Source organism: Ruditapes philippinarum, unplaced genomic scaffold (genome assembly GCF_026571515.1).
Source record: "Ruditapes philippinarum isolate M1 unplaced genomic scaffold, ASM2657151v2 ctg379_1_1_1_1, whole genome shotgun sequence".
NCBI lineage: Eukaryota > Metazoa > Mollusca > Bivalvia > Venerida > Veneridae > Ruditapes > Ruditapes philippinarum.
The window spans coordinates 197251-225198 of NW_026856736.1; the positions used below are offsets into that span (position 1 = coordinate 197251).

The 27948-nt window shown below is 32.7% G+C and overlaps 2 protein-coding genes across 2 annotated transcripts; one reads left to right on the forward strand and one right to left on the reverse strand.

Annotated features, from left to right (window-relative positions):
• The first annotated feature begins 6203 nt into the window (after nt 1–6203).
• Nucleotides 6204–15194, forward strand: LOC132747534 (tubulin-specific chaperone A-like). The gene is made up of 4 exons (XM_060736938.1): nt 6204–6364; nt 10997–11102; nt 11600–11686; nt 13058–15194. The coding sequence occupies exons 1-4, from the start codon at nt 6306–6308 to the stop codon at nt 13142–13144; spliced, it is 339 nt and encodes a 112-aa protein (XP_060592921.1). The 5' UTR covers nt 6204–6305; the 3' UTR covers nt 13145–15194.
• Nucleotides 15195–18124: 2930 nt separating this feature from the next.
• Nucleotides 18125–27628, reverse strand: LOC132747535 (ATP synthase subunit alpha, mitochondrial-like). The gene is made up of 10 exons (XM_060736939.1): nt 27469–27628; nt 26471–26558; nt 25392–25558; nt 24171–24344; nt 23024–23190; nt 21785–21933; nt 20167–20318; nt 19606–19938; nt 19196–19340; nt 18125–18610 (listed from the first exon to the last, which is right to left on the reverse strand). Exons 1-10 carry the CDS (start codon nt 27526–27528, stop codon nt 18378–18380), a joined length of 1668 nt encoding a protein of 555 aa, XP_060592922.1. The 5' UTR covers nt 27529–27628; the 3' UTR covers nt 18125–18377.
• Between the last annotated feature and the right edge of the window lie 320 nt (nt 27629–27948).

A 27948-nucleotide genomic window follows, 5' to 3' on the forward strand; every position in this document is an offset into this window, starting at 1 on the left:
ACAAAATTATTGTTTAAGAAACCCCCTTGCGATCACGGACCTGACATGGAGATAATTGTTGTAAAAAATGTGCAAAAACGTATATATCTATGAGCAATGAAGAGGTCAACTTAATTATTGTTGAAATATTTCATATAAAAACTAAAGAAATTATCAAAGTTAATTACCATACTGAAATACTGGCACGAGTCCGATAGCGGACAAGTACCGTGAGGGAAAGTTGAAAAGAACATTGAAGAGAGAGTTCAAGAGTACGTTAAACCGCATAGAGTCAAACGGGTGGATCCGCAAAGTCGACCCGGGGAATTCAGCCCGCCGCCGATGGTGGCGCGTCGGGGTGCGGGGATCCTTTAACGGGACCCCGTCCTGGCGCCGCTCGCCGTCGGCCGGGTGCACTTTCTCCGGTCGTCGAGTGCCACGACCGATGTGGTAATGCATTTTTAGTTTCAATTACCTGATTTTATCATTTATCTGCGATGCCAGAAGAGTTTTAAGTCACATATAAATATATTTAAATATTTTTTTCAAAATCTTGAGAAGATGGGTAGTGAGTAGCAAAATTACACATATTAAATTATCAGGTTCCCTAGTAACACATGTAAATCACGTCACACTATTTGTCAGTTCACAAAATCAATAAACATTGATGAGATAGGTATATGTAAAAGTTTCTTATATAACGTATTTTAACAAGCTTTTTGTAATTTAAAGTTAACTTTTAATTTTGTAAGAAGAAGCTAACGGATAATATAAGGTTGGACACTTTAAGGCCCTTACGTATGTCTACAGACCAATCCATATAAAGCCCTACAGGTCCCATATGAGCCAACTTAACAAAAAGTTGGACAAGCCAAGGCCATTAAACCAAAAAATACAGTCCTTTCACATCGCAACCCAATATGAGATATCTAAGAATAGGCCACCAACTCAACAAATATAGTCATATGAGCCAACTTAATATTTTCTGCGAACAATGATATAGAATGGAGTCAAGATCCCCTTTTACTAAAGCTACCCTCAATAAAAAGGCAAAAAAGTATACAAATGATCTGTTCTATATCATTTGCTGAATCTTACTATGTGTTTTTATGTATTTAATATTTCACCAGTTTTGGGATATTCTCATTAGTATTATTATACAAAATTGAAAAAGAAACCAATGTTTGGCTAAAATTTCATTCCAAATTCGCTTGTAAAAACCTGGAAAGAATGCTCGTGCATGTCGGTCGTGCATACGGAAAATATGGGTCAGGTATCAGTCCGAGTTGCATAATCTTATCGATCAATCAAGCTCATTTTCATTTTTCTCCATGGTGCATATAATGGTCTCATTGGCCTCCCATGCATCAAAATTGTATCATCACAAAACTCAACTTGCATACATATTTAGTATCATTCAGTGAATTACTGAATTCAAAATTTATAAGTCACCTTTTGGTGGATAGTAACATTTAAGGACATGAATGGGGACATGTCCGGGGTCCGTACTCTCAGTGCCCGAAAGGGCGGATGGACCCTCATTAAGCCTAGAGTACATACATACAACGATTTTCATAACTTTACGTGATTAACTATGTCATAAATTATGGTACTAAAACGTCCCGGTTGAATGATATTGTTAACTAACTCACGTGTCAATCTGTTTGAAACTTACCGCCATGCTAATCCACTTATTCGTAATACAAATTTTGTAATATTATGTAGTACAGGGGTAATAAAATTGCATCTTTCACACCCTGCTGTTTTGGTTTATATTACTCAAGAATACTCGTATAATGAAACCTTAAACAGAGGACTTTTTTGCCATGCACCAAATGCACATGCGCAAAATGCAATTATAACATCCGTTACTGGGAAAAATCGTATTGTAAAAAGGTTTACCTTCATCGGATGAAATTCAAAACGTTACCGTATACTGTTCACTGGTCAGAATAAAGTAAGACGTCTTTTATCATAATTTAATACATTTGGGCCTTGTATTTGTTTGATATTCTTGGTGCTCTATTACGAAAATCCACCCATCAAGATATTACTTATTTCATATTTATATGATTTATTATCCTAAAACTGTCACCTTTACAGTACTAAATAAAAAGCCTAGAATGTAAGTGATGGCACCATCCGTTTTCTTCTCAACGACTGATGGGGTGGGGTAAGAGCGTGCCATGACTTTATGCCGGTTGCACAATTACGAATGTATATATATAATAAAGGGAGTGTATGTAGGGTGGGATTCCTTCGAATCAAGGTTCAAACGCAGTAGTTCCAATGTGGCCATACCACGTGACTTTTCGGGTACGGAGCACGCCGATTTTTCACCCGATTCAGGCATGTTTTTTATTCATAACTTATTTATTACTCAACAGATTTTGATCAGATATGGCGCAGAGTATCCGTAATTTTATCAGCTTTCCACGGTATATCAAAATTCTGAAAACCCCTGAATGGTTTTTGAGAACATTTGAGTACAGTTTTCTTCTCATAGCCGGGGTCGAGGGGAACGGTACACACTCATTTGTCATAACAAGCGATTTCTAGCAAGTCATGTGTTTTTGTCACTATTTCATAGAAAAATACATGTTAAATCTGATATGTTTACTATGTCCAATGTATTGGGTGAATGCAGTGATGTTTTAGCATATTTTCATAAAGTTATGTTGTAATGGTACGGAAAACACTGTTATTTCAAAAGATACGGTACACACACAATTTCTGTCTTTGAAATAATTCTAAAATAAAATATATGAAAATTTAATTTAAATTATAATGTGAGTGATTTTTTCATAGTTACACATTTAATTAATTTAAATAAGAACCCTGGGACCCGTTTTACAATGTATCATTATGCTTACTTTAAATGTTAATATGTATTTGTGCATTATATTTCAAGAGAGCACGCTTAACATTTACAACCTCCATGTAATTGTCCTATTTAAAATCACCTAGGGTATGTTAAACACTTCGATCTTCACAGAATCAGGGTAGTTGCGTTTAAAATGATTGTTCTACAGAAAAAAAATGTTGTTATAATGCTGTGTTTATTGTTGTTTATTGTTGATGTTTTTTATTATTTTTTTTTTAGTTTTAGTGAAGTGTAAGATATGTCTTTTTGCTTCATCCTGAAAAAATAAAACAAGGTCATGACCTAAATCGCTGAAAAATATCAATACTTGATAACATTATATATATTTATATTTTGTTAATAATAAGTAAGTCACTTTGTACAATTTTGTAATATCATGGTCATGTTTAATAAAATCAAAGCACAGAAGGCGCTGAATTTGTTTGGGTCTCAGAATGTCAGAAAGGTGAAGGTTGTGAGATTATAAACCAATTTGTTTCTGTATAGTGCCACCAATGCTGTTTCCACTGTTATACCTGTAGTAAAGTGGCTATAAGGCTTATTGCAACACTGATATTCAATTCAATGTTTATTTGGCTTAAACAATTAAAAAAAACACAAAAAAAACATGAGTTGCCTTAACAGGAATTTGAACTCAGGACATCTCTCTTCCTAAACGAGCGTGTAACCCCTCGACTACGGGGAAGTTATAAGATAACAGCCTGAAGAAAACCATATCATTCTAACTTAGGGTTTGTAACCCTTATTAATTTCGTTTAACACTGGTGTAAATAATCATGGAGCTTAATGGTACATGTATATCTGAAAAGAATTACACAATATTTGAAATCTTTGACCAATCGGGAACTACTTTTTCTTCCCCAAAGAAGTCTTGAAAATTAATGCGCCTGTCATTTGATAATCTTTACGCAGTGATCTCCCCTTATTTTTTCAGCGTTAGAGTACTTCAAAAAGGTAAGTAACCGCTTCGAGGAGTTCGGACTAATTTCTGATTTTGCTAATAAGTATATCAAAGTCTGAAATTTCGCTACCATTATTTGTTTGGTCTGACGACCCAAACAAATAAAAATGTAGTTGCCATGGCTTAAATTTTTTAATGTTTAAAGACATTAAGCTTTAAAAATAACTTTTAATTCAGGTAATATAGGTCATTTTTGGTTTGGTTTCACGGCTCACCAAAACTGACATGATCATGTGGCGACTTTCCAGTTTACAAAAGCCCCTTTGGGTATAAATAAAGGTACGAACGGGCACTTGAGTAGAACGACCGACGTTATGTAGTTAGAATCTTTCTCACATAAAAAATCGAAACATCGAAGTGACTTGTGGTCTCGTACCTACTTCATGTAGTACATAAAACAGAACGCAGCCTCCAAAATCCATATCATTTGATTGACAAAATGGGTATAATTAAAATATCATTTTATTTTTAACACAAACACGCAAGCACACATATCCATGAACTCCTGTTTTTAAAGCATTTTTAAATGAAAGTCCAAGATAGGCATAATTTTACCAAAATTTCTTACATGTGTATGTAACAAGGTTACCTTGTGTAAACTACGTTACGTTATATAACAGGCCTTGTTCCCATATGGGTTCTTCAAATTAACCGGCTGTTAACTTTGATTGCACGTAAAACTGCGGAATATCTTTGTCCATATGTAGATACTTTGATAATTTAAATACATGCAGTTAGTTTTGGACCCTGGCAGATGATTCATAACAAATATCATGTGGCAGAAAAATACTTTAAACTTTCCGTGATTTACATCAAAACCAGCGTTTTTTCTCCAAATTCGATTATTTAAACAACATCTTGCAAGGATCATATATTTCCAACTTACTCCTTACTTCTTGTTTGTTTTTCATATTCATACTAGGTTTAGACAGTCATTTATATATTCGAACAAATAAATTAAATGAAAGAATAATTGCACATAACAGATGTCCATGAATTTCACAATTCGTTTTATAATCCGAAAAAGTATACATAATTATTTCAAATGAAAAACAAAACAAAAGTTTGAATGTCTTCCGAATCCCTCCCTAAAATATTAACATTTTATAGCCAAATATTACTTGCTCAACATTTAAAATCGAATTTTGCGCGACGTACTCTCAAAATTTTCTTTTATTTTTTTAATAATCCTGTTTGCTGTTTGCATCAAACTGTAAGCATAATGATACATTGCAAAACAGGTCCCAGCTGGGGTTCTCGTTTAAATTAATAAAATGTATAACTATGGAAAAAAATCACTTACATTATAATTTAAATTAAATTTTCATATATTTTATTTTAGACAGAAATTGTGCACTGTGTGTACCGTATCTTTTGAAATAACAGTGTGCTCCGTACCATTTCAACATAACTTTATGAAAATATGCTAAAACATCACTGCATTCACTCGATACATTGGGCATAGTAAATATAGCAGATTTAACATGTATTTTTATATGAAATAGTGACAAAAAACATATGACTTGCTAGAAAGCGCTTGTTATGACAAATGAGTGTGTACCGTTCCCCTCGGCCCCGGCTATGAGAAGAAAACTGTACTCGAATGTTCTCAAAAACCATTCAAAAACCATTCAGGCGTTTTCAGAATTTTGATAAACCGTGGAAAGCTGATATAATTACGGGTACTCTGCGCCTTATCTGATCAAAATCGGTTGAGTAATAAATAAGTTATGAATAAAAAACATGCCTGAATCGGGTGAAAAATCGGCGTGCTCCGTACCCGAAAAGTCACGTGGTATGGCCACATTGAGTTCTAAACCTATCCAACGTGCATACCCGCGTATTGTAAAAATAATTGCTCTTACATGGTTTCGGACTGTATAGTATATAGCTAGTAATGTCAAAGCGCATGAAAAGTGTTTAGTTCCCGAGAACAGATATATAGAGCCACTAGGTGATTAAGTAACACTGGGTAAGATAGATGCCGAATAAGGTAATTTTACGGAATTTGCAAGCCCGGTAAATTCTTTCTTTTTGAGTGTATTATTATATATGTTGAAATATGATTTTTTTTCAAAACGGCTTATATTAAGTTTTTTTATATATATGATCAGTACATGTGCTGGGATTGACAAATATGCATTTTATTTGGATTTTAAAGGCATTTTGAGCTCCAAACCCCAAGTGTCTGTGCGTGGAACTTGCTGTTGTTGATTCCCTTTATTTATTCTTTTAATTCTATGCTCGGACTGATCATCATAAATTCTAACAAGCCCGTAACGTCTATATAGTAATATATTGGACTACATTTGTACATTTGTATTTATTGTTCAATATTTATTTACTTGTTCAGTTGTCGCGAGTCAGAATAGCCCAATCGAACCAGTCAAGTGACTCACAGCGCGTGTGTGGTAACAACAACAACAGATACATATTTACTTATCAGAGATATTTATAGGTTTGATTCAAAAACAGACAAAAATGGCAAATGCAGATCCAAGAGTTAAAAAGATAAAAATACAAACGGGTGTAGTGAAGAGGTAAAGTGATCTTTTTTTTCTTTTAAACATAGTATAAACAGATAAAATATAAAGACACATGTTTTCGCGAGTAAATTGTGTTGAGAATTATTTATAACGATTCACGAATTCGAAAACCTAGCTAAACGCCGTTTTCCGGTACTTTCTGTACATAGCTCTGGGGAATTCACCCAATGGAGTGTAATAGCGAACTCGATGTTTTCGGTCTTTTTTAAAATCAAATTGAAATAAAGTAATTATTTCTTTATAAGAAAATAATTAGATATCATTGTATGAATAATTCCATACAAAAAATAAAGTAAATACACAAGTTAACGCAGAAAATAACCTTATTTATTATGGAAGATTCCACTACGTCTGTTTGAATTTTATTGATTTTCATTATAAACAATTTATTTTTTTGAATAATTTGGAATAGATATTAAAGGAATATTGATAATTTTCAAAAACATCAATTTTTTCACCTTAAACGGTTAAATACTGATAGAAAAATCGAAATATCACGTAACTGTGTTATGTACTTCATTTGATGTAATTCCCCAGAGCTAAAACGGTAACGTACCGGAAAACGGTGTTTAGCTAGGTTTTCGAAAAGGTCAATTCGCCCGTTGGATTTTCTAGAGTAGAGTAACAGAGCTGATGTTACCACTCTACTCTAGAGTTTGCCAATTAAGATCACTTAATAGTTTAGATACATTACGAGTGTAATTGTAGTCATTGTATACATATTTGGCAGCTGACCTTTGAACTTGTTCTATTTTGTAAACCAGGGTCTTTCAAATAGAATGGTCTGGAAACACGCTGTGTTAACCCTTCTTGCTACAATTAAACATGTCTCGGTATAAATCGGTATAGTTTGCTATAAGCAAATTATGTAAGTGTTCAAGAAAAAGGCGAATATTAAATACAAGAACAAAAATGAAAATTTTAACGACATGATGTTATTTAAAAATCTTTAAACTTTTGAAAAAAAGAATCAATATTTCAGGAAAGGATGTTTTTTAAAGCCATTTTTGTTAAAAAACATAGATTGTTTGTGGTATTGTTTGTTCAGAATATTTGCCGATAATCGGCGCCATTTTGAAAATGCACCAAATAAAACATCAAATATTTGCAAATAACATCATAAAATATTATAATATTTTTACATGATACGATTTAATAACATCTTTTCTCTGTAAAATCAATTTCTATTTTTTCATTGAACAAGGCATGAATGTAAAAAAGCTCATGAAACTCGGACCTATTTTCAAATATGAGCATTAGATTTTTACCTTGACACCCGGAACGAAAAATTTCTAATTTCATTGCAAATCTATAAAATTGTTACTTTTAAAGTAAAAACTGATAGAGTTAGTTTTTAGTAATTTTTTGATTGATTTAACAAAACATCTTATAATTTGATTTTTGAATGCCATATCACGGTCGGTAGATAACCCAATCACGTGACTCAACCGAGACAGCATTTTTCGGAAAATTAGTCTGTCTCCAGACCATTCTATTTGAAAGACCCTGTGTTAACCATATATTTTTGCCAAGGATGCCAAACCGTGGAACTTTGTTAGTTTGTTTCATTTTACGCCTTTTCCCAACATTATTTCAGTCATATAGGCGGGTAGTTTCCTAACCATCGTTCCTGGAACCATGGAACAGTATTCTAACTGGGGCATTAGATAAGTTTTATAGGCAGTTTCTTTGACCTTCTTAAGTTTTTGTTGGATGTTTTGACATTTCTTTTTATAAATCTGAGTGATTTATTTGCTTTTGCTGTTATGTTTTTTATATGACTGGTCCCAGGCTTTTTTCCAGGATTTTGGGAACATAACCAAAGGGCCATACCCATGGATGTGGGAATTTCAGGGATGATTTCTTTAAAATTGGGGAAAAAATGGTCCGGAAAAAATGCATAACTTAAATTTTGCAGTGATTAATTGAATGCAAAGAGTCACAATCAAGGATGGCCTCTTCAAACAATTAAGCACCTGACCATAACAGTGAAGAAGCCCTTATTATTTTCAAAGATTTTAGAATTTGGTATTCAATATTTTTATTTTGTAACATTCAATTGGGAATTTTTTCCTGTGGATTGGGAAAATAATTTACTACATTGTATTTTCAATTGGGAATATGACGGAATATGGGCTAAAAAAATTGGCAAAAAAATCCCTGGGTCTAAGATACAAGATGTAGATCTTTACTAATTGTTACACCTAAATATTTTGCAGCCTCAGTGGATTTTATATTTTGACCATGTAAATTATGTTTCTTGGGGCTGATACTAAGGACTTCACATTTATCAGGATTAAATTCCATGGACCAATCAGATTCCCAGTTTTCAAGACTGTTGAGATCTTTTTGGTCGGTTTGGGCATCTTGGGTTTATTTAATTGTAAGATATACTATTGTGATGTCTGCAAATAGTCTTACCTTGCCCTTAACAACTTTTACAACACTTTTGTGGATCGATGACAGGGCGCCTATTAAATTGTGAAAATTACAATTATTAGGATATGTTTGATTTATTCTTTTAGCTAAATTTGTTTAGCGACGAATTCTTCAAAGACTGTAATTATGGGACGATTAGCAGTTACAAAAAAAAAGATAATTATTCAATTTGACTAAAGTTCAGATCTATGTAGATCTGATGACGACGGTTTTTGTTTTGCCTTCTTTATACATACATGTGAACTTTTTAGATTTACCCTTGTCCGTCCGTCCTTCCGCACTCATAGGAGAGTAATTATGTGGCTAGAGTGTAGTTGTGCACCTGGGTATTTTCGTGTGGATATTTTTAGTATTTTCAGAGTTATTGCCCTTGACTTAGTATCATTTTTGCAATTTTCAACTTGTGTCGCACGTAACTCAAAAAGTATTTGACCTAGAGTCATGAAACTTTACAGGAATGTTGATCAGCATGTGTAGTTGTGCACCTGGGTATTTTCGTCTGGATATTTATAGTATTTTCAGAGTTATTGCCCTTGACTTAGTAAAATTTTGCAATTTTCAACATGTGTCGCACGTAACTCAAAAAGTATTTGACCTAGAGTCATGTAACTTTACAGGAATATTGATCAGCATGTGCAGTTGTGCACCAGGTATTTTCGTCTGGATTTATTTAGTATTTTTAGAGTTATTGCCCTTCACTTAGAAATTTTTTGCAATTTTCAACTTGTGTCGCAAGTTACTCAAAAAGGATTTGACAAAGTCATTAAACCTTATGGGCAGGTTGCTCAGCATATTTAGATTTGCACCTGGGGTTTCGCTTGTGGATTTATCCAGTATTTGTAGAGTTATTTCCCTTGACTTAGTAAAAAGATTAGCAGAACAGTGGCGCAGTGGGGGCACCCGTGTCCTATGGACACATTTCTAGTTTGATGATCAATTGGGAGATTTTTCTTCAAAAAGAGGGAGATTTTAGAATTTAAAATTAACAAAGAAGGAAGTTCTGACATCAACAATAGGGAGATTTCTTTAATTTGTGAAAATAAACCCTTATTTTATGAAAAATCTTTGAAAATATGGCTGCAGAAAATTGGGAGTCTCCCGCTAAAAGTGGGAGTTCACATGTATGTTTATAATTCGGATTTCCCCGAGAAAACAATTTTTAGCCATGCAATCAAACCAGTATTTACACAGGCATTAGAAGAAGTATCAAAATACTGTTATATGGGGAAGTTGAACAAATTGTTGGAAAAAATGTTTGAAGTAATTTCTAACAAATTACTTAATAAATTACTTAAAAAATAGAGTCAATTTTTAATGGGCAAGATTGTTTTGCCAGTTGACCTGCTGGCTATATGGACGACATCATGTTTGTTCTCGAAATCGTGAAAATTACCAACTCAGTATTGGTTTTCCCAGGGTTAAAATTAGAAACCACATCGCTTTCAAAATTATGAAAGCTCGCCAATGATTGTCTGTATGAATAGTCACCAGGAAAATTTCGTATATACGGTCAGGCTCAGATGTAAAAGCGGAGCGTAATATAGAGCTGATTTTAATCAGATTGATTATTATAATTATATTTCACAGACATTGTTATTTACTGTGTTTCAACAAGCAGAATGGAAATGAAACATAATTAAAGAATAAAAGCATAATATTCATTATCCAAAAAGATATTGTATACTACAGTGTCATGCTATACAAATAATATTTACAGTAAATTTCATTGCCAAAAGAGAAAAACTCGGCAAATCAGAATCCTCACTAAACCAGAAATTTATGATGGTCCAGAGCATTTACAATTTAGGGAGTTTTTACTGTACTTTGGAAAAAGAACACTTTTAACAAAACTGTCATATTTAATAATTCAAACATCTTATCCTATAAATGTCCTTAACAGTCAAGGTCAAGTAAAGATTTAAGCTAAGATTGTCATAACTTTGTTCTTTATTTATGGATTGGATCAATACTTGGACAAAGAACCCTTTCACTTACAAAAAATCAGCATGTTAAATAATTTGAAAAATTACCTTGACCATCAAGGTCAAAGAATCTCCTTCCTTTAGACAGTATGTCTATGTTCAGTGTGAATCATGAAAGGTTTGAGCGTTTCTTTGGTCACAGCTATATCATAAGTTCTCATTTGATGCAAGTACTGTTATTGATGTATATCTGTTTTTTATCCAGGATAACAAAAGAGAAAGGTTACTATGAGCAGGAAGTTATCAGGGAAGAACAGAGATATGAAAAGAAAAAAAGTGATGGTGGTGATGATCATGATCTTAGGAAACAAGTAATGTTTTTGATGTTTTATTTCAAAGTTAAGCACCTTTTAGGAAGTAGTGTAATTTTTTATAAAGGTAAAGAAGGAAAATTTTATATAGCACAGAATTTTATTTTTTTAACTTTGCATGATCTTTGAAATGATAGAAATAAATTAAAAAAAAAAATTTGGGTCTCAAAAAAATAAAAGGCAAATAACTACAAAAATTGGAAGGTGTCTGTTATATTTTATACATCAAATTGCTTAAATCATTATTGTCTTTAGTAATGCAAAATTTAAGAAAATTGTCAGTGTTAGTTTTCTAATTTTCTGTCTTTGCCTTTGTAAAAAGTGACATTACTCCTGGTAACATCTTTATTGAAGTTATCTAACAAAAGAAAATGTTATTTTGATAAGGGTTTATGATCAAGATTTATATTTGTCTAAAGTTAATAATGATTGGAATCATAAAAAAAGGATAAAATATGTTGTAATTAATAGTTATAGATATTATCTGTACATTTCAGACTGAAGTCATAAATGAAACAAAAGCTATGATTCCAGATACTAAAAGTAGATTGTTAAAGTCTTGTGGAGAACTGAAAAACATGCTGGTATGTATTACATGTATAAGCATTATGCATATATAAAAAGGTCACATTCTTAGATATTGACAAAAATTGTCTTAAAGGCAAATCTAACCAGTAGATTTTCAAGTAGTTTCTAGTCGGATTATCTGATTTTTAGTTTTCCCATACACTACATAAATATAATGTAAGTGCCTGCCAGGCGAACTTAGGTGATTGCCCTGTGTCAGTATTGCACAGTGCATAGTGTCATTTTATTGATTTAAACAGCATATTCTAAAACCACTGCTTCAAATGGTGATGCCAAAAATGCCCCTTTTATTAAAGGGACTCCACTGAGGTTTTTTGATATAATAAGACTGAAAATATTTTTTCTAGATAAATGTACTATTTGATGTAGGTGTAGACCACTAATCTTTGTGCAAAATTTCAGATCATTCGAGCACTTCGTTTTAACGCTTTTCACACAAATCGGGCTAAGAAAAGCATAAAAATATGATTTTTAATCTAACTATCTTTGCATATATTTCTGTTTAACATGCCCCAGCTCATTTATTTTAGAAATCCAAATGTTATGTTTTAAGGCTTTTAAACCTCAGGGGAGTCCCTTTAAGTTTTAACAACGTTTTTCATTTCTTAAAAAAATATCAACCGAATAAAAGTATTTTAGAATCTTGTTCAAAACAACATGACTTACAGTTTAGATATTTGATATGTGGCATTATCTAGTGATTTGCTACCAATTTTCTTCGAACTATGCTTCTTTGGTGTAGCTCCAAGGTCAAGGCCATAATAAGAAGTCAAATTATTACCCAGATTTTTTAGACCATAACTCTTTCATTTCATGTGTTAATATTGTGTGATAAACTCTGAAGATCATTGGAAATCATCCGAGTAACCGAGTACTCGATCGAAAAATGACTGAGTAATCGAGTATTGATTTTGGTATTCGTTACCATCCCTATTTGAAATTAATGGGATTTCAATATTTATTTGAAGTTATTGGATTTCAGTATCCATTTGAATTTAATGGGATTTCAATATTAATTTGAAGTTTATGGGATTTTAATATTCATTTGAAGTTTATAGCACTCCAATATCCATTTGTCAACATTCATTTGAAGTTTATGGGATTTCAATATTCATTTGAAGTTTATAGCACTCCAATATCCATTTGTCAATATTCATTTGAAGTTGATGGGATTTCAATATTCATATACAAAACTTCATAATAATATTAACCAACTAAATGTTTAAGCAGTCAGGTTAACCTGGCTCTATATTATCAACAAAGGCTAACTCTTGGGTTCAACAGTTTACCAATTGAAAGAAAAAAAATAGTATACCGATAGATACCGATAGATATGACACTATTAACAAATATTTACTTACTTTTAGGAAAGTGAGAAAGACCTAGATGGTACAGATGATTACAAAGCAGCTCAAAATGCTGTAGAAGAGGCTGAGGCAGTGTTAAAGGATTAATGAAAATTATATGATGTATTCATTCATAAAATATATGTATTGTTAGTAGGTTTTTTATTTCATTAAGATGCATTATTGCTGTATTTTTTGTTAACAAAGTGAAGAACAGATTTTGGTAATAGTTTACGACTTGCACTTGGACAACTCTTAAAGAAATATTGGCAAACCACTTTTTTTTAGCATTTCCCAATGGAAAATTCTAAAGATTTGCTTTAACTGTTAATAGTAAGTGTGATTTTAATTATATATATAACAAACCACCAGTATTAAGCATTACTAACAATGTCTACAATTTATGCTGTTAGAAAATTAATGTTATCCAGATTGAAACAAGCATATAACATAAGTTTTTGTAAAAAGAACACTGTTGTCAAGGTTTATATTTCACTTCAGGTTAACGTTTTTCAGCAAAATTGAAGTATTCTTGCACACTGTGTTATGTAACATATTACCTCTTTAAAAAAACAACAACAAAAAAACTTACAAGTTTTGAGCTTCTTGCCCAAAATAAAATTTTCAAATTTTTATTGTTCATGATTTTATAATGCTTGATTTTCATATTGCATACATGTATTTGCTTATATTAAGTAAGGGAGTGTTTCCAACTAACTGAGCAATGTGTCATTAAAAAAAAACCCCACCCCATAGAGTTTACAGCTTAATTCATTACATTTAAGATTTTTATGCAATATTGGTAATAATTTGCAAAGTTCTTGCAAAAGCTTGAATAATTTTCTGTAATTAGAAGAAATGTAAGAAGGGTTATGTTAAAATAATTTAAACAATTACATTATTATCAAAAAGGTTATTTCTATTCTGTGAATTTGCACATCAAGAATTAATGCTTGGTGATTTAAGAACTCTTTATAAATTGCTAATATCACTTATTGATATGGAATTAAATACTGCAGAATGAGCATCTGGCCCCGTGTTCACAAAGAAAAGATCAGGATCAAGTGATCCTGATTTTATTTTCTGTGTTTTATATAACTACTATTGATCGTATTTTGCTAGAATTGAATGGTACATAAAGTTAATGTAATATTTTGCTGATTTGCAAAGAAACAATCCTGTTTTGGGATAAAATAGACAAATAACGAAACAAATACAAAAATAATGGGATCAAAATAAGGATCAATTTTAGGATCAAGATCAATATTTGGATCAACTGTAAAATGCCCATATCTTTCAAAAATTACAATAAATTTATTCTTTAATTTCAAAAGCATGCTATTTCAAGTCCAGTTTTATCAAGTTAATATTAAATATCTAATCTATAAGAATTAACAATGGATAATATTTGAGTTTTTAGATTTGATCCTGATCTTGATCCTGATCCTAGAATCTTTGTGAACACGGGGCCTGATATTACCACAAGTGTATACAAGATAGTGCAAATGAAGAAACTCGATCTTAAACCAAAATGAAGTAGATGGTCACATTTTTTTTTCATCTCTATTGTTATTGTTTTAAGGGTCTCCACTGAGATTTTTTTGCTTGGCAGGATTTGAACTTTTCAAGATTAATTTTCAATTTGATGTAGGTCTAGACCAATAACAGTTTAACTTCTGTGCAAAATTTCATCTCATTTGAACTTTCTGTTTTACAAGAGTAATTATTTTGTGAAAAATAACCAATAATTGAAATGAAATGCAATCTGCTTTTCGCTCAAATAAGTCTAAGAATGGCACAAAGTACAATTTGATTAAATTCTGTTGTATATAATTTCATCTTTTGCATAAGTGTCCTAGGTGATCTATGTAAGAAATTCAAATTTTATATTTAGGCTATTGGACCTCAGTGGAGTCCCTTTAATGTTCTCAAATTTTTACAATTGCAAACAAAGCAAATTACATACCTGTTGTCATCATGCCAGGCTGAACAAAACCTAGGTCTAACTCATTCAAAGTTTGTAACGAAGTTGTATATCATAAAACATTTTGTTGCCTGTATTGTATATTTATAAAATTTACATTCATATTTATTATTGTGTTCACACATTTAGTTTATTTTGGAATGGGCATATTAATAAAAGTAATCCATGGATGGAGAGTTGAAGTGTGAAGTTTTAGCAAAAATGAACTGTGATTTGTTTGACCAATAACATAATGTTAAGATGTGATAAAAATAAAATAGAATTGAAAAGTGTTCAAAACTTTGTGATTTTTATGCTTCTGTTAAGCATGTCAGGTTTTTGTATTAATTGCTACAACAGAATAGTAAAATATAAATGGAGTTATATGTCAGTGTGTCTGTATTTCACATAGCAGTACAATAAAGATAGGCATTACAATTTTAATATGTGCCAAGTAGCATAATTAGAAAACTGAGGATTTTGAAGTAGCTGAAATCCAGCTTCCCAATAATTTGTTGTATTGTAAGAGGATAATCGTGTAAATGCACTACAAAGTATCAGGTTCATGTTTCACAAAAATATTCCAGTAAACTAGTAATAAATGATCACCGTTAGTTACTCCTAGTTAAACCACATACTAGTTTATGGATTGATACTTAATGTGGAATAATTGTGTCAATATAGGATAACAATGTATGATTTAGGACAACAGACCAGTATTTAATTCACAAGAACACTGCTGTAAATGAAGAATATCAAGAACTGGCTGTTCTTGGCCTGTTCAACCATATGAGCAGCCAGGAATGATTTATGGGATGTAAAGGAAAATAACATAAAAATTAATTTAAGAACACCACACTTACAACATACCCTAAACTGCTTCATTGGATTGTTCCTTTAGTGGTTCTCTAGTTGTTAAAAAAAAATTACATCCAATACAAAATTGTGTCAATGCAAAGAAAACCCTCCTTTGTCAAAAAATGTTCTACAAAATATGGATATATGGACTAGGTATGACTACCAAGCTCAATCATGGCACAACTCTCAACATTGACTTAACTGGCTCTTGTTCACTACATGTAATCTTTGATTATGTATGTGTATGCCATGTTAATTAGGAAATCCTTTATAAATCACACTAGACACATTCATGCCCTTTTAAGAAACACTATGCTTTAAGTCTCAAGTGCGCGACACATCTCAATATGGAAAATATTTATGCAAGATCATTTTTTTAAAAACCAAATAACATAGTTGCCCTAAAGATGCGACATGTATTTACAGTATCATGCATTTTTATCTATGTATAAGCCATGTATTGACCATCAAGCTGGGGCATCATTTTTGCATGCAGCTAATCATCATCATCATATCCAACACATGATTTATGTAAAGTTAAATCTGAAATCCATCCAGGAAGAACTGTTAACAGAAATATTGTCCAAATGAAGAGCACACGTGCCAAACATTAATGCATAATTACTTCAAAGTTCATCAAAAAGACCGTAGATCGATTTCTCTCTAGATTAATTTGATCCGACAAATTTTAAACAAATCTTCGTTGTGCCTTCTTCTTGACTGATATTAGGTATTTCTTATAGAGATAGAGATTATTTTGTATGTTCCTTTACCTTTATGTGGCATTCGATTCAGTAAGATCAAGCTAGTCAGACTGTCCATTTTATTTCGGATCTTACACAGTAAAAATGTTTTTGTTTGCAAGCTTTTCCTATTTTAGAATTATGTCGAGTACTGCATACAAATAAAATACATGTAGTACAGTGTAACTTCTGAAAACCGAACACCTGTGGGACTAGCCAAAAAGTTCGGAATTTGGAAGTTTCCGGAATTCAGAAGTTAGGAATTATCTGAACAAAGTACACTTATTATACATCAACTGTTTTATAATAAGACATGATAAAAAATATATAAAGCTGATTTAATTAACAAAATAGCACAATTATAGGACTTTTACTTTTTTTAATTTCAATAACTAAATTTGCTGATACAATAGCATAATGATTACTATCAAAATTTATCCTTAAGTATATTTGATATACATGTAGTACCTGCTATTTACCTGTATTTTTTCATTTCATCACATTATTTTTCTCAATTTCTTAACTTTCACACTTTATTACAAGTGTTTGATATGCTTGACAGGTTGTAATTCTAATAGGTGTCAAGATAAATGGGTACTGTTAATTGGAAGATATTGATATTTTGATGGTTTTTGAAGGTTATAAGTATAATATTCCTTCACACCTTTTTTTAATTTCCGGATTTTGGAAGTAAATTTTAACTGATATAACCCAAATTTTACCAGAAAATCGTTCGGAATTCAGAATTTAGAAGTTCCGTAATTCAGAGGTTTTGATTACATAGAGAACAGGAGAAATTTCAGGACCCTGAAAATTGTTCGGATTTCAGAATTGTCCGGATTTTAGAAGTTCCGGAATTCAGAAGTTACACTGTAATTGAACTAGCTTCAATGAAATTGTCAACAATCCTTTATCTTCACACTTGCCAACCTATGGAAACAGGTCCTTTGATCTCGGGCCCAATGACGTGATTAATGTCCTGCAATGTTTTGACCTTGTATAACTAGATAAGAGCCTCAAACAGAAGAGTATAAATAAACAGGATATTGCGTTTTGGTCTAACCAATGCTAAAATGGAGACCTTTCGAGTTAATTTCACTGCGCCTGTATATTTTAAAGACTTTTGTAACATAAGCTGAAAGCATAAATACTCTTTGCTGAAAGTACATGAAAAACTTGTTGACCATTTTTAGCTTTAAGTCATTTGTCAAGGGGAAAAGGGGTGCTCTGAAAAGGTTTATTTTCAATATAACCAAAATAAGCTTTCTTTGTGCACATTTGTACCTTCGGCTTGTCATCCAAAAACAAACAGTCTGTTTATATTTAAAATAACATGGTGGAACTACATTTAGTCTGTTGTTCTTTCACAGACGATTATTAGTAATTAGCAAGATGATCACTCAAAATCTGGATAACTATGCAAATGCAAAACAAAGCGTGTTTCAGTAATAATGAACAGGATGTATGCTCAAATAACAACATTCCATAATAGAAAACTGAATATCAACACAGATTAACAAAGTATACTTTCAATTATTTTATTCCATTATAAACATCCTCAAACAAAAATATTTTGAAGCAACAGTGCAATTTTCTGCTGCTTGCATTCTAAACGATTTCTATAATGGTTTAGTTATCAAACAATAAATATTTCTCTCATTAAGTTGGAACAGCCATGTTGAAAGTTGGTCCAAGCACTATTAGATTTTCATATCACACACAATCGCACTTCACATGTATGTTAATTGTTTATAAAGTCTCCTACTGAGAATGTCAATCAACCACTCCATCCTGCCATGAAATTTACAACTACTTCTTTTAATTTAGCATCGTTGGACTCGCTGATCATTCCTTGTTCACGGATCTCATTTAAAAGGGTTTGCTGAGATGTACGAATGTGGGTGAGGAAATCCTCCTCAAAAGCTGTGATTTTTGATGGGTCAATTTTGTCAAGGAATCCACGGACACCGGCATAGATGCTACAAACTTGTTCTTCAATAGCCATTGGTACTGAAACATTAAAATAAATCATAAAAGTCTACACATCTTTAAGAATTTTATTTACAATTCTATAAAAAACAAAAAAACAAAAAAAAAAAAACATTTTCGTCCAGCTAATCATCTAAATATACATCCGCTCTATGAAAATTATGTATCAAAAGATAGAACTTTAATTATGTTGTTTTGTTTTTTTCATGATAGTATAAAGCATGCTATCACTTTACAACCCTGACACCTAAAAGTAACACCCATACATTGAAAATTCTTATAAACAAACAATCTTACTTTTAATCCTCTGATGAGATTTCAGGTTATTAACTGTTATTACCTGAAATCTCACCAGAGGATAATGATGAAAAGTACCTACACAAATCTACAAGCATTTTATAGAACAATTAAGAATTTAGAATATATTAGACAGTCTATATATCAGACAGTCTAGACGAAAAACCCTTAGCAAAAGGTTATTTCTGACCTCAAATATCCATGCTTGCAAGTTAAAATTAGAAATTAAGAATTACATTCTTAAATTTCTAAGGCTTGCACTAAACAGTTTTCCTTTGTTTGAATTTTAACAACATGAACTTTAATTACCATATTGTCCTTGTTTCAACAATTCTGTGAGACGTACTCCACGGTTAAGGAGGTTCTGTGTGGCCTGATCAAGATCAGAACCAAATTGGGCAAAAGCTGCAACTTCTCTGTACTGAGCCAATTCCAGTTTCATGGAACCAGCAACCTGTGATGAAAAAATATTTTATTCATTTAAAACAAGGAAAACAAGCTTATTATTTTCTTTACTCTAAACTAATAAAACACAATTAAATTTGATCATGTAGGAGACAAGGCAATGATAAACAAAACATTCTCATTTTTTACAAACATTGTTTCCATTTTCTTTGTTTTACTGTTTTAATCTTAGAACCAATTTTTCAAGCCTAATAACGAGCTTTTCTGTTAAATAGAGACCGTAATTTATGAATATACAAGTAACAATAACTGACCTGTTTCATGGCTTTGGTCTGGGCAGCTGAGCCTACTCTGCTGACAGACAAACCTACATTAATGGCTGGTCGGATACCCTTGTAAAACAATTCATTTTCCAAGAAAATCTGTCCATCTGTAATGGAGATGACATTAGTTGGGATGTAAGCAGATACATCACCAGCCTGAGTCTCAATGACGGGGAGAGCAGTGAGTGATCCACCACCATGGTCATCATTCATCTTAGCTGCACGCTCAAGTAGACGAGAGTGGAGATAGAATACATCACCAGGGTAGGCTTCTCTACCAGGAGGTCTCTTCAACAACAGGGACATCTGTCTGTAGGCTACAGCCTTAAAATAACAAGCAACTTAGTTGTATTGATATCCTATGCTGAATGATACAAAGAACTACAGGTTACTATCTTTATTTTTAACAGCCTAAAACCAAACATTCATTCAAACCAAAAAACCTGTATAATGCAAGAATTCATAAAGAGGACAATTTCATTTAAAAAGCCAAGGCACAGTTTAACCTGAAAATATGTTTGAAGACACAGAGATAACGATAAAGATATATACCTGTTTGGACAAATCATCATATATAATGAGGGCATGTCTTCCGTTGTCTCTGAAGTATTCTCCCATGGCACAGCCAGAGTAAGGAGCCAGGTACTGTAGAGGGGCAGCATCAGAGGCTGTGGCAGCTACAACAACTGTATACTTCATGGCATCTAAAATGTAGTCATAAACTTTTTAATAATAAATCATATTAGCTTTATAGTGACAGACAAAAATCAATAATTGTAATAATTGTCTGAGCAGAAGAACAAAATGGAAAAGAAACATTCAAGGTATATAACTTTGTATGCAAGGCAAACAATAGTGTCAGATCATTCCCAGGAGTGAGGGTCTAAAACTACATTTTAAGCTAGTGCAAGAACAATTATGGTCACAAAAACATGAACAGAATAAACTTTAGTAGTTTATACACAAAGACTGAATAAATTGCAAAACTTTAACCGAGACTTATCCAAGTTTACAAAGAGCCTAATTTCAGTCTAAATCCAGTTAGGAAAGTATCATGAAAATCAATGGATCCTAAAATATATTGCCCAAGTGGCAGTATAGACATGTGAATTTGTCGCCACTGCTTTCCCATGGACAAGCAGACTCTTAAATTAGTTGCTATTAATTTTAAAGTGAAAAACTTCAGTTGTTTGAAGATTGATGTTCCATGCACAACTTAAACTGAGAACTTTCTACATAAACTAAAGGCCTATTTTTTTCTCCAAAATCCATGTCAAGAGTTATGAACATTTGAATACATGCATCAAGATTCATGTGAATACTTTCAACAGTTTTGAAGATGGATGTTGCTAAGTAATTATGAATCTTTAAAGATCTGTAACCCTTTAATCCAAGAAGTTGCACATACAACTTTAAATGTTCCATCAACACCTAGATTGAGTAGGATAACCCTACTTATCTATGATATTTGAGCTAAAAATTACTATCAGACAGTTTTTAATTTCTCTTGATCAGTGAAGAAGTTGTCAGCATAGAAATCTGAACGTTTACTTTATTTAAACATCATATCAAGAGAAAAATGAGCATTGACATTCAGTGACTGTGACTATACATTTTGTACCTTTTATCATAAAAACTAGAGTTTCATCAAAATAGCAAAATCTTATGACAAAATTAAATTTTGCAGACATGCACATTTTTTCATAATCTCATATGCCAAGAAACAATCTCAAAAGAAGGTTCATGCACCTTTTTCCCCCATTTAATAACATCTGCATAACCACAGTGCAAGGGAATTTGTAAGTCCTACAATTGCTTCGAATGTTAATTCACTAAACAGAATGTGTATATTGCCGCATGAAAATGATTTGATAATTCCATGTTCCTTTATTTGTACATTGAATAAAGCGACCAATTTTGTCATGCCCTTCATTTGGGTGATTTATGTCATTTAATAGTGATGTTTTGAAAATGAATTACTAAGCCTTTATTGCTATTTTGACAGTGAGCCCAGAGCCATGCAGGTTAAACTAGAACACCAAATAGGCAGGACAATATACAACCAAAATTTGATTGAGATTCATTTGAACAAAGTGCTAGAGGTGTAAGCGGTTTGAAGAAAACATTAACCACTCAGCCCTTTGAACATGTACTTGAATAATATACACACCTGCATCAGCCAATCTCTTGACAATCTGTGCAACTGTTGATCTTTTCTGACCAATAGCAACATAAATGCAGTACAATTTTTTCTTCTCATCAGTTGCATCATTGAAACGTTTCTGGTTGATGATTGTATCAATGGCAATGGCAGTTTTTCTGTTTGGAAAAAAACAACATCATAATGTTTTCGGTAGGTTATTTAAAATATACATTCTAAAAACGTAAATAAATTGAACAGTTGATAAGGTATGCCTTCTGCATTTTGATACTTTGTATTTTGCATTACACACCAATAAATTTATGCCTAATTTTACCTATTATTGAAATTTTTAAGTCAATTAATGCCACAGATTTACATAGCTCTGTGTAAACAGCATTTTATAAGTATTTTAAGGAAAGCACCTGTGACAATTATTCTTTTTACATATAATTTACACAAATCTACTTTATTACAAGCTTGTTGCATGTATATGCTAATTAGACAAACTCAACAACCGACCTGCAAACTAAATTATTGCAAAAACTTTCTCTCTGATTGGATTAAACTGTTGACAGCTTTTCAGTATTGCTTTTACATCTTAAACACTGTTACACTTGTAGACAGTATCTTGTATATTTCTAGGACGCAATGACTTGCAGATTTAAAAATTGATAGTCACTTTGAAATGCAAAATTTTCTCTCATTTGACCAATTTTCAAGCGATTATGGTGATTTTATGCCAAGTCGTGGAAATTGACTGCCAAGAATGTTCATTTTTCTTACAAGCTGTTGTATAAACCCATTTCTAATTGATTAATGTGTTAAATTAATAAAAAGTATTCTGTAATAATTGAAACTTTCTTATGATCAAGCCATCATTACTTGAATTTTTGACATACAGGCCAAAAAATCAAAACAGATTTTCTACCAGTCTTGACTCACCAACCCATCCAACCTGAGGACTGTGTTCCCTAGTTAATAAACAGAGAAGCTTTTTGGGATCAAAGGTTCACAATAAGCATCAGGAGTCTGGCTCAAACAGATACACATTCGACAACAGTTTCTTTAATAAATAGAGCTTTGATCTTTACCTAGAAATTGAGCATAAATGGTCAAGGTTCTGCAAGTTGTTTTCGTCAAAACATTTAAAGGGTTTAAAAGTGAACACAAATTAATGTTTATAATAAAAGATCTTGAGTTCATTTCAAAATGAACTGCTAAAGTACTTGTATTCAAATTGTTCAAAAGTTCAACAAGATAAATTACCCTGTCTGCCTGTCTCCGTAGATCAATTCTCTCTGGCCACGACCAATTGGTACAAGACTGTCCACAGCTTTGATTCCAGTCTGCATAGGTTCTTTTACCGAAATTCTTGGGATAATACCGGGGGCTTTTGTTCCTACACGAGCTCTTGTCTTGCAATCCAATGGACCCTAAAATTCATTACAATATATAGTACATTAAGTTTCTTCCTACAGCAATCGAATGACCAGATAATTCAAATGAAAATTTTGAAGAAAATCCTTTATCTATGGATATAACTGTATAAGATACACATAGAGCAGACATGTAACTGATACTTCACTTTGACCTCGAGTCTGCAAAAAACAGCATGGGTTCTGCACATCAGCTTGTCAAGGTGACTATTGGAGCCATATGTGAAGAAAATCCTACAAGGGGTATAGAATTTACAGAGCAGACACAAATCATCTGATATTTGACAGACCATCAAAGGTGACCATGCCCCATCACAGCCCTGGCATGGATTCTGCTCATTGCCATGTTGAGGTGAACAATGGTGCCTATAGGGCTTCCTCTAAGTTAAAACATTTGGAAGTCAAAAGACGCAAAATCTCTGACAATAGAAGTTACATTTTATAGGTGAAGAAGGAAGAACATTAAATTTTGGATGTCACAATCCAAAATCAAGGAGAGAATGACTGCAAAACTTCAACTTACGGAGACCCTGAAGTCAAGTTTGTAAAAAATCTTTGAAGGGGTAAAGATTAATAGAGCAGACACAAAACTGTTTTGATATTTGACCGTCAAGGGTGGCCTTCACCTTGAGCTAATACAGCCAGGGTTAGGCATATTCAATGTTTTGTTTAGATAAACATTTGAGCCAAGTTTGATAAAAGAATTCCTATAAGTGGCATAAGATTTGTAGAGCTGACACAAAATTGTGTGATATTTGACCTTAAATTGTGACCTTGACCTTCGAATGGGTTCCATACACAACCCCTTGTTGAGGTGAAAGTTTGAGCAAAGTTTGAAGAAAATCCCGGAATAAGATGGAGACAAGCCCCTAAATAATTACAGTATAGCCCCCTTGACATTATGTGATGGGGATAGAATTACAATTTATAAGCACAAGTATACAAACAGGAAACACAATAGCTTGAAAAATATTTACCTTGCCATCGATTGGGTTTCCCAAGGCATCTACAACTCTGCCAAGAACTTCTAGACCAACAGGCACATCCACAATTGCTCCGGTTCTCTTTACAATATCACCTTCCTTAATAAGTTTGTCATTACCAAATACTACAACACCTACATTGTCTGGTTCCAAGTTCAAAGCCATACCCTGGAAGAGAGCAGAAAAAATAAATGTACACAATATTCATTAAGTCTACATTTAAAATTTATCACTAAAAATCTAAAATGATTATCAATTGGTGAAAAGTTTGCCTGAATCGTGGACTTAGTTTTACAATATTACCTGCAGTAATGTAGTCAAGACAGTAATTCATAGAAATCTCTGTTGACCAAAGAAATAATAATTAGTTTTTAAGTTCCATTGGCTTTGCAAAAAAGGAAGTTAATTCCCCGGAGCTTTAAAAAAAAAAGCAAAAGCAAAAGAGTAAAAACTAAAAATCCAGGTTAGGCTTGTGAATCTTTTATTCTTTAAGAATGACCTTCAATTGATTTTGGTCACACATGTTGCTTTTCAATATCATCAGTGACTCGTCTGGAAAGGAGATACTTGTTAATTTGCACATTAAATTTACTTTTACACAACCTCAAATGCATGTGCAAGATAGCATAAAACATGCATGCCCCAAGCCCCATTGTCAGCATGTTGTAAGTTGCATGTCATATTGCCTGAAAACAGTTTTGGCGTAAGCTTAATTATGTCAGTCATGTTAATGTGACCTTGACCAAAATCAGTAGGGCCATGTACTAGCCAATACCAATGCACTTGTGAAGTAATGGGACCCATGGGTTGTCAAGTTATTTGTTGTCAAACATTGATTTAACATCTTTGACCCCAAAATCAATAAGGGTCATTTACATACCAAGACCAATGCACCTGTGAAGTTAGAAAGCTGAGGGTCCATGTGCTGTTGAACTATTGCTCAAAAACATTTTTGATATACAAGATCAATATGACCTTGACCTTTAATTCAAAAATCAATAGGGACCAATGTATGTGTGAAGTTTCAAGGCCAAGGGCCCATAGGTTGTCAAGTTATTGGTCATAAACCACTTTTTTCATGCACCTGTGAAGCCTAAAGGCAAAGGGCCCATGAGTCCGAGTTATTGATAAAAAACCATGACCTAGAGAACCAAAAAGTAAAAGGGTTCATTTACTGATCATGACCTATCTCTATACCCATACTATACTACTTACTCGTAGACCACTTGAGAATTCCACCATTTCTTCAGCCTGAATATTTTTGAGTCCATATACACGGGCAATACCATCACCAATAGTTAACACTCTTCCAGTTTCTTCAAGATTAGCTGTTGTTGACTGGCCTAAAATTCTCTCTTCCAGAATAGAGGAGACTTCTGCACCTGAATTGACAAAAAACACATTTTTAATGCGAACGATTGGTTCGACAGGTTTTTAATGTCAATTTAAACAAATATCCTGGTCGTATTTGGGCGATCAGTCAACTTAATACACTTTCCTAGATGACTTTATCAGTAATTACCTTTATCTCTGCAGGTGACAAATGACTAATGGGTTTCATGTCATAAATCAACTGCCACAGAGAAATTTTGTTTCGCCTACACGACCCCTGGATTACAAATTTGATGTGTTCAGACTTCCCGAAATACGTCGGTCCGACGGACATGTCCGATAAATTTTGATCAGGTCCGACGAGTTTTTATTCCGGATCGGTCCGGCTGTCCAGCTTTTATCCAAGCCGCATGTATACAAAATGGCGTCGCTAAAGGTGCCAAACCTTGGAAAAATAAAAAATCTACGTCAGAGGAACAGGCAGAACAGCAATAAAAGGATAAAAAGAATAGACCTGAGACAAAATTGAATGAAAAATAGAAGCAAGACAGTGAATCGTTGGTGTATGATAGGGAGGAGATGAAAATGCGCTGTAAGGAATGTGCTGATTTTAACGGCGAAAAAATTAAAAACAAAAAATGTCTTAGAAATACAAACACAAGTTATTCTTTGATTTTGATCAATTCTATTTGGTCCGTCAGATTTTGTTTCGGTCCGACAGATTTTCATGGTTTGTCAGACCGAATGTCTGACAGTTTTTTTCAACTTTCGGGAAGTCTGTGTGTTCCCTATTGACATAAGCTGAGGCTCAACATAGTATACAACATTTGCATAACTAATTATAAATACAGATAACCCAATATTCTGCAAAACTATTTTTATAAAATTAAGTTGGGTGCCTTCACCAAATTTAGATGATAAAGGTCCTGCATTAAATGTACATTTGAGCTAAATCAACTAACCTCCACTCTTTTGGGATGCCCATTGTGCCTGTGATGTTGTCAAGTGTCTTGCAGCAACGCTACCAGCACCAAGGGCATGGCGGCACACCTGTAAAATATACTTAGTTATACTTAAATCATATAAATTATAATTTTAATTAACAAAACACAAATACATTTTTTTACACATTTGCATTACTTTTTTTGTACAGATGCAAAATATAATCATGTTCTTCAAAAATTGTGAAAAGGGAAATAATTTTCAGACAACTGAAAGCAACCATGATAATTAAATAATTCAATTATATCATGTGCAGTGTAATAAAGCAAATTTTAAAGAAATGTCTCAGAAGTTTTTTGAAGGGAAATGCAAGCCTGATCAAGCATTTTTTAAAGAAACCAACCACTGTCAGTATTGCAAAATAGAAAACCGTAATAAACGGTCTTCTCAAAACTATATTTGATTGCAATGACAATTTTAATTGCCAAATGTAAAATAAAACACACTTAAATAAATTGCAAGCAACTGTACTTAGAGAAGGTCACTAAAACAGGTTGTCCTACCTTAACAAATGAGTGACCTTCAAGTAATCAATGCTATGGATAGTGCATAACTTTAACATTATATTTCAACATAAATGTTAGAAACATGCAAATGCCGCTTTACAGTCATAAGATAGCAAACACGCGGACGCAAATATTATTTCATTGTCACAAATGGTGGGTGGGGTACAAAACATGAGCACTAATTCTAAAATTTCACTGAAAGTATTATTTTCAAAAGAAATAATTTGCATCCTCAATTTATAAAAATGTTCATGGGACTCAAGCTCTTCAATGCCACTTATGCGTCATCGTTGTAAAACATAGAGCACAAAAATAAAAAACAAAAATCGTGCTTTTCCAGACCCAGGTCAACTACAAGGGCACCGGCTTCATCTGCTTCAATAAAACTAATAGCAAAAACAAATTATCAGAACTACAATTTAAAATAAAATGTAAAACAACACTTTTCATACCTGTGGTGCAGCCCTTGGAAGCTGTCTTATCAATGATGTTGCTACTCGTGCCGTTAACATTTCAGCGGTGTTACTTCAACCTTAGACCGCTATGGCCGCCTGTGTAAGAATCTCCGTGCGTTGCAAAGTGACGGACCCGAAAATACTATTTGCACTAAATCTCGTTGAGCCGTATTTTTTACCGTGCGGTATTAAATTTTACTTTTAATGTGATGGCAATAATGGTATGCCAAGAAACCCATTTCTCGTTTAACTGAATTGCTCAAACGTGAAAATACACATTTAGGTTGATTTGTAATTACTATTTTAACCAGGGTCTTTCTATTTGAAAGGTCCTGTTTTATAAATATAAAGTTTAAATTGAAAATGTACTAAATTTGCAGTTTGTGTATTAAATGAAATTAATATTATTTATTTACTAAATTAATCATTATGATGATTTATAGTTTTATATCCCATTTTTGTGCATAATTTCTATAT

Coding starts and splice junctions, on each gene's coding strand:
- LOC132747534 (XM_060736938.1), top strand. CDS start 6,306: ATGGCAAATGCAGATCCAAGAGTTAAAAAGATAAAAATACAAACGGGT. Junction 11,103..11,599: donor ATCATGATCTTAGGAAACAA/GTAATGTTTTTG, acceptor TGTACATTTCAG/ACTGAAGTCATAAATGAAAC. Junction 11,687..13,057: donor GAGAACTGAAAAACATGCTG/GTATGTATTACA, acceptor ACTTACTTTTAG/GAAAGTGAGAAAGACCTAGA.
- LOC132747535 (XM_060736939.1), bottom strand. CDS start 27,528: ATGTTAACGGCACGAGTAGCAACATCATTGATAAGACAGCTTCCAAGG. Junction 23,191..24,170: donor GAAACCCAATCGATGGCAAG/GTAAATATTTTT, acceptor AATGAATTTTAG/GGTCCATTGGATTGCAAGAC. Junction 20,319..21,784: donor CAAGAGATTGGCTGATGCAG/GTGTGTATATTA, acceptor ACTACATTTTAG/ATGCCATGAAGTATACAGTT.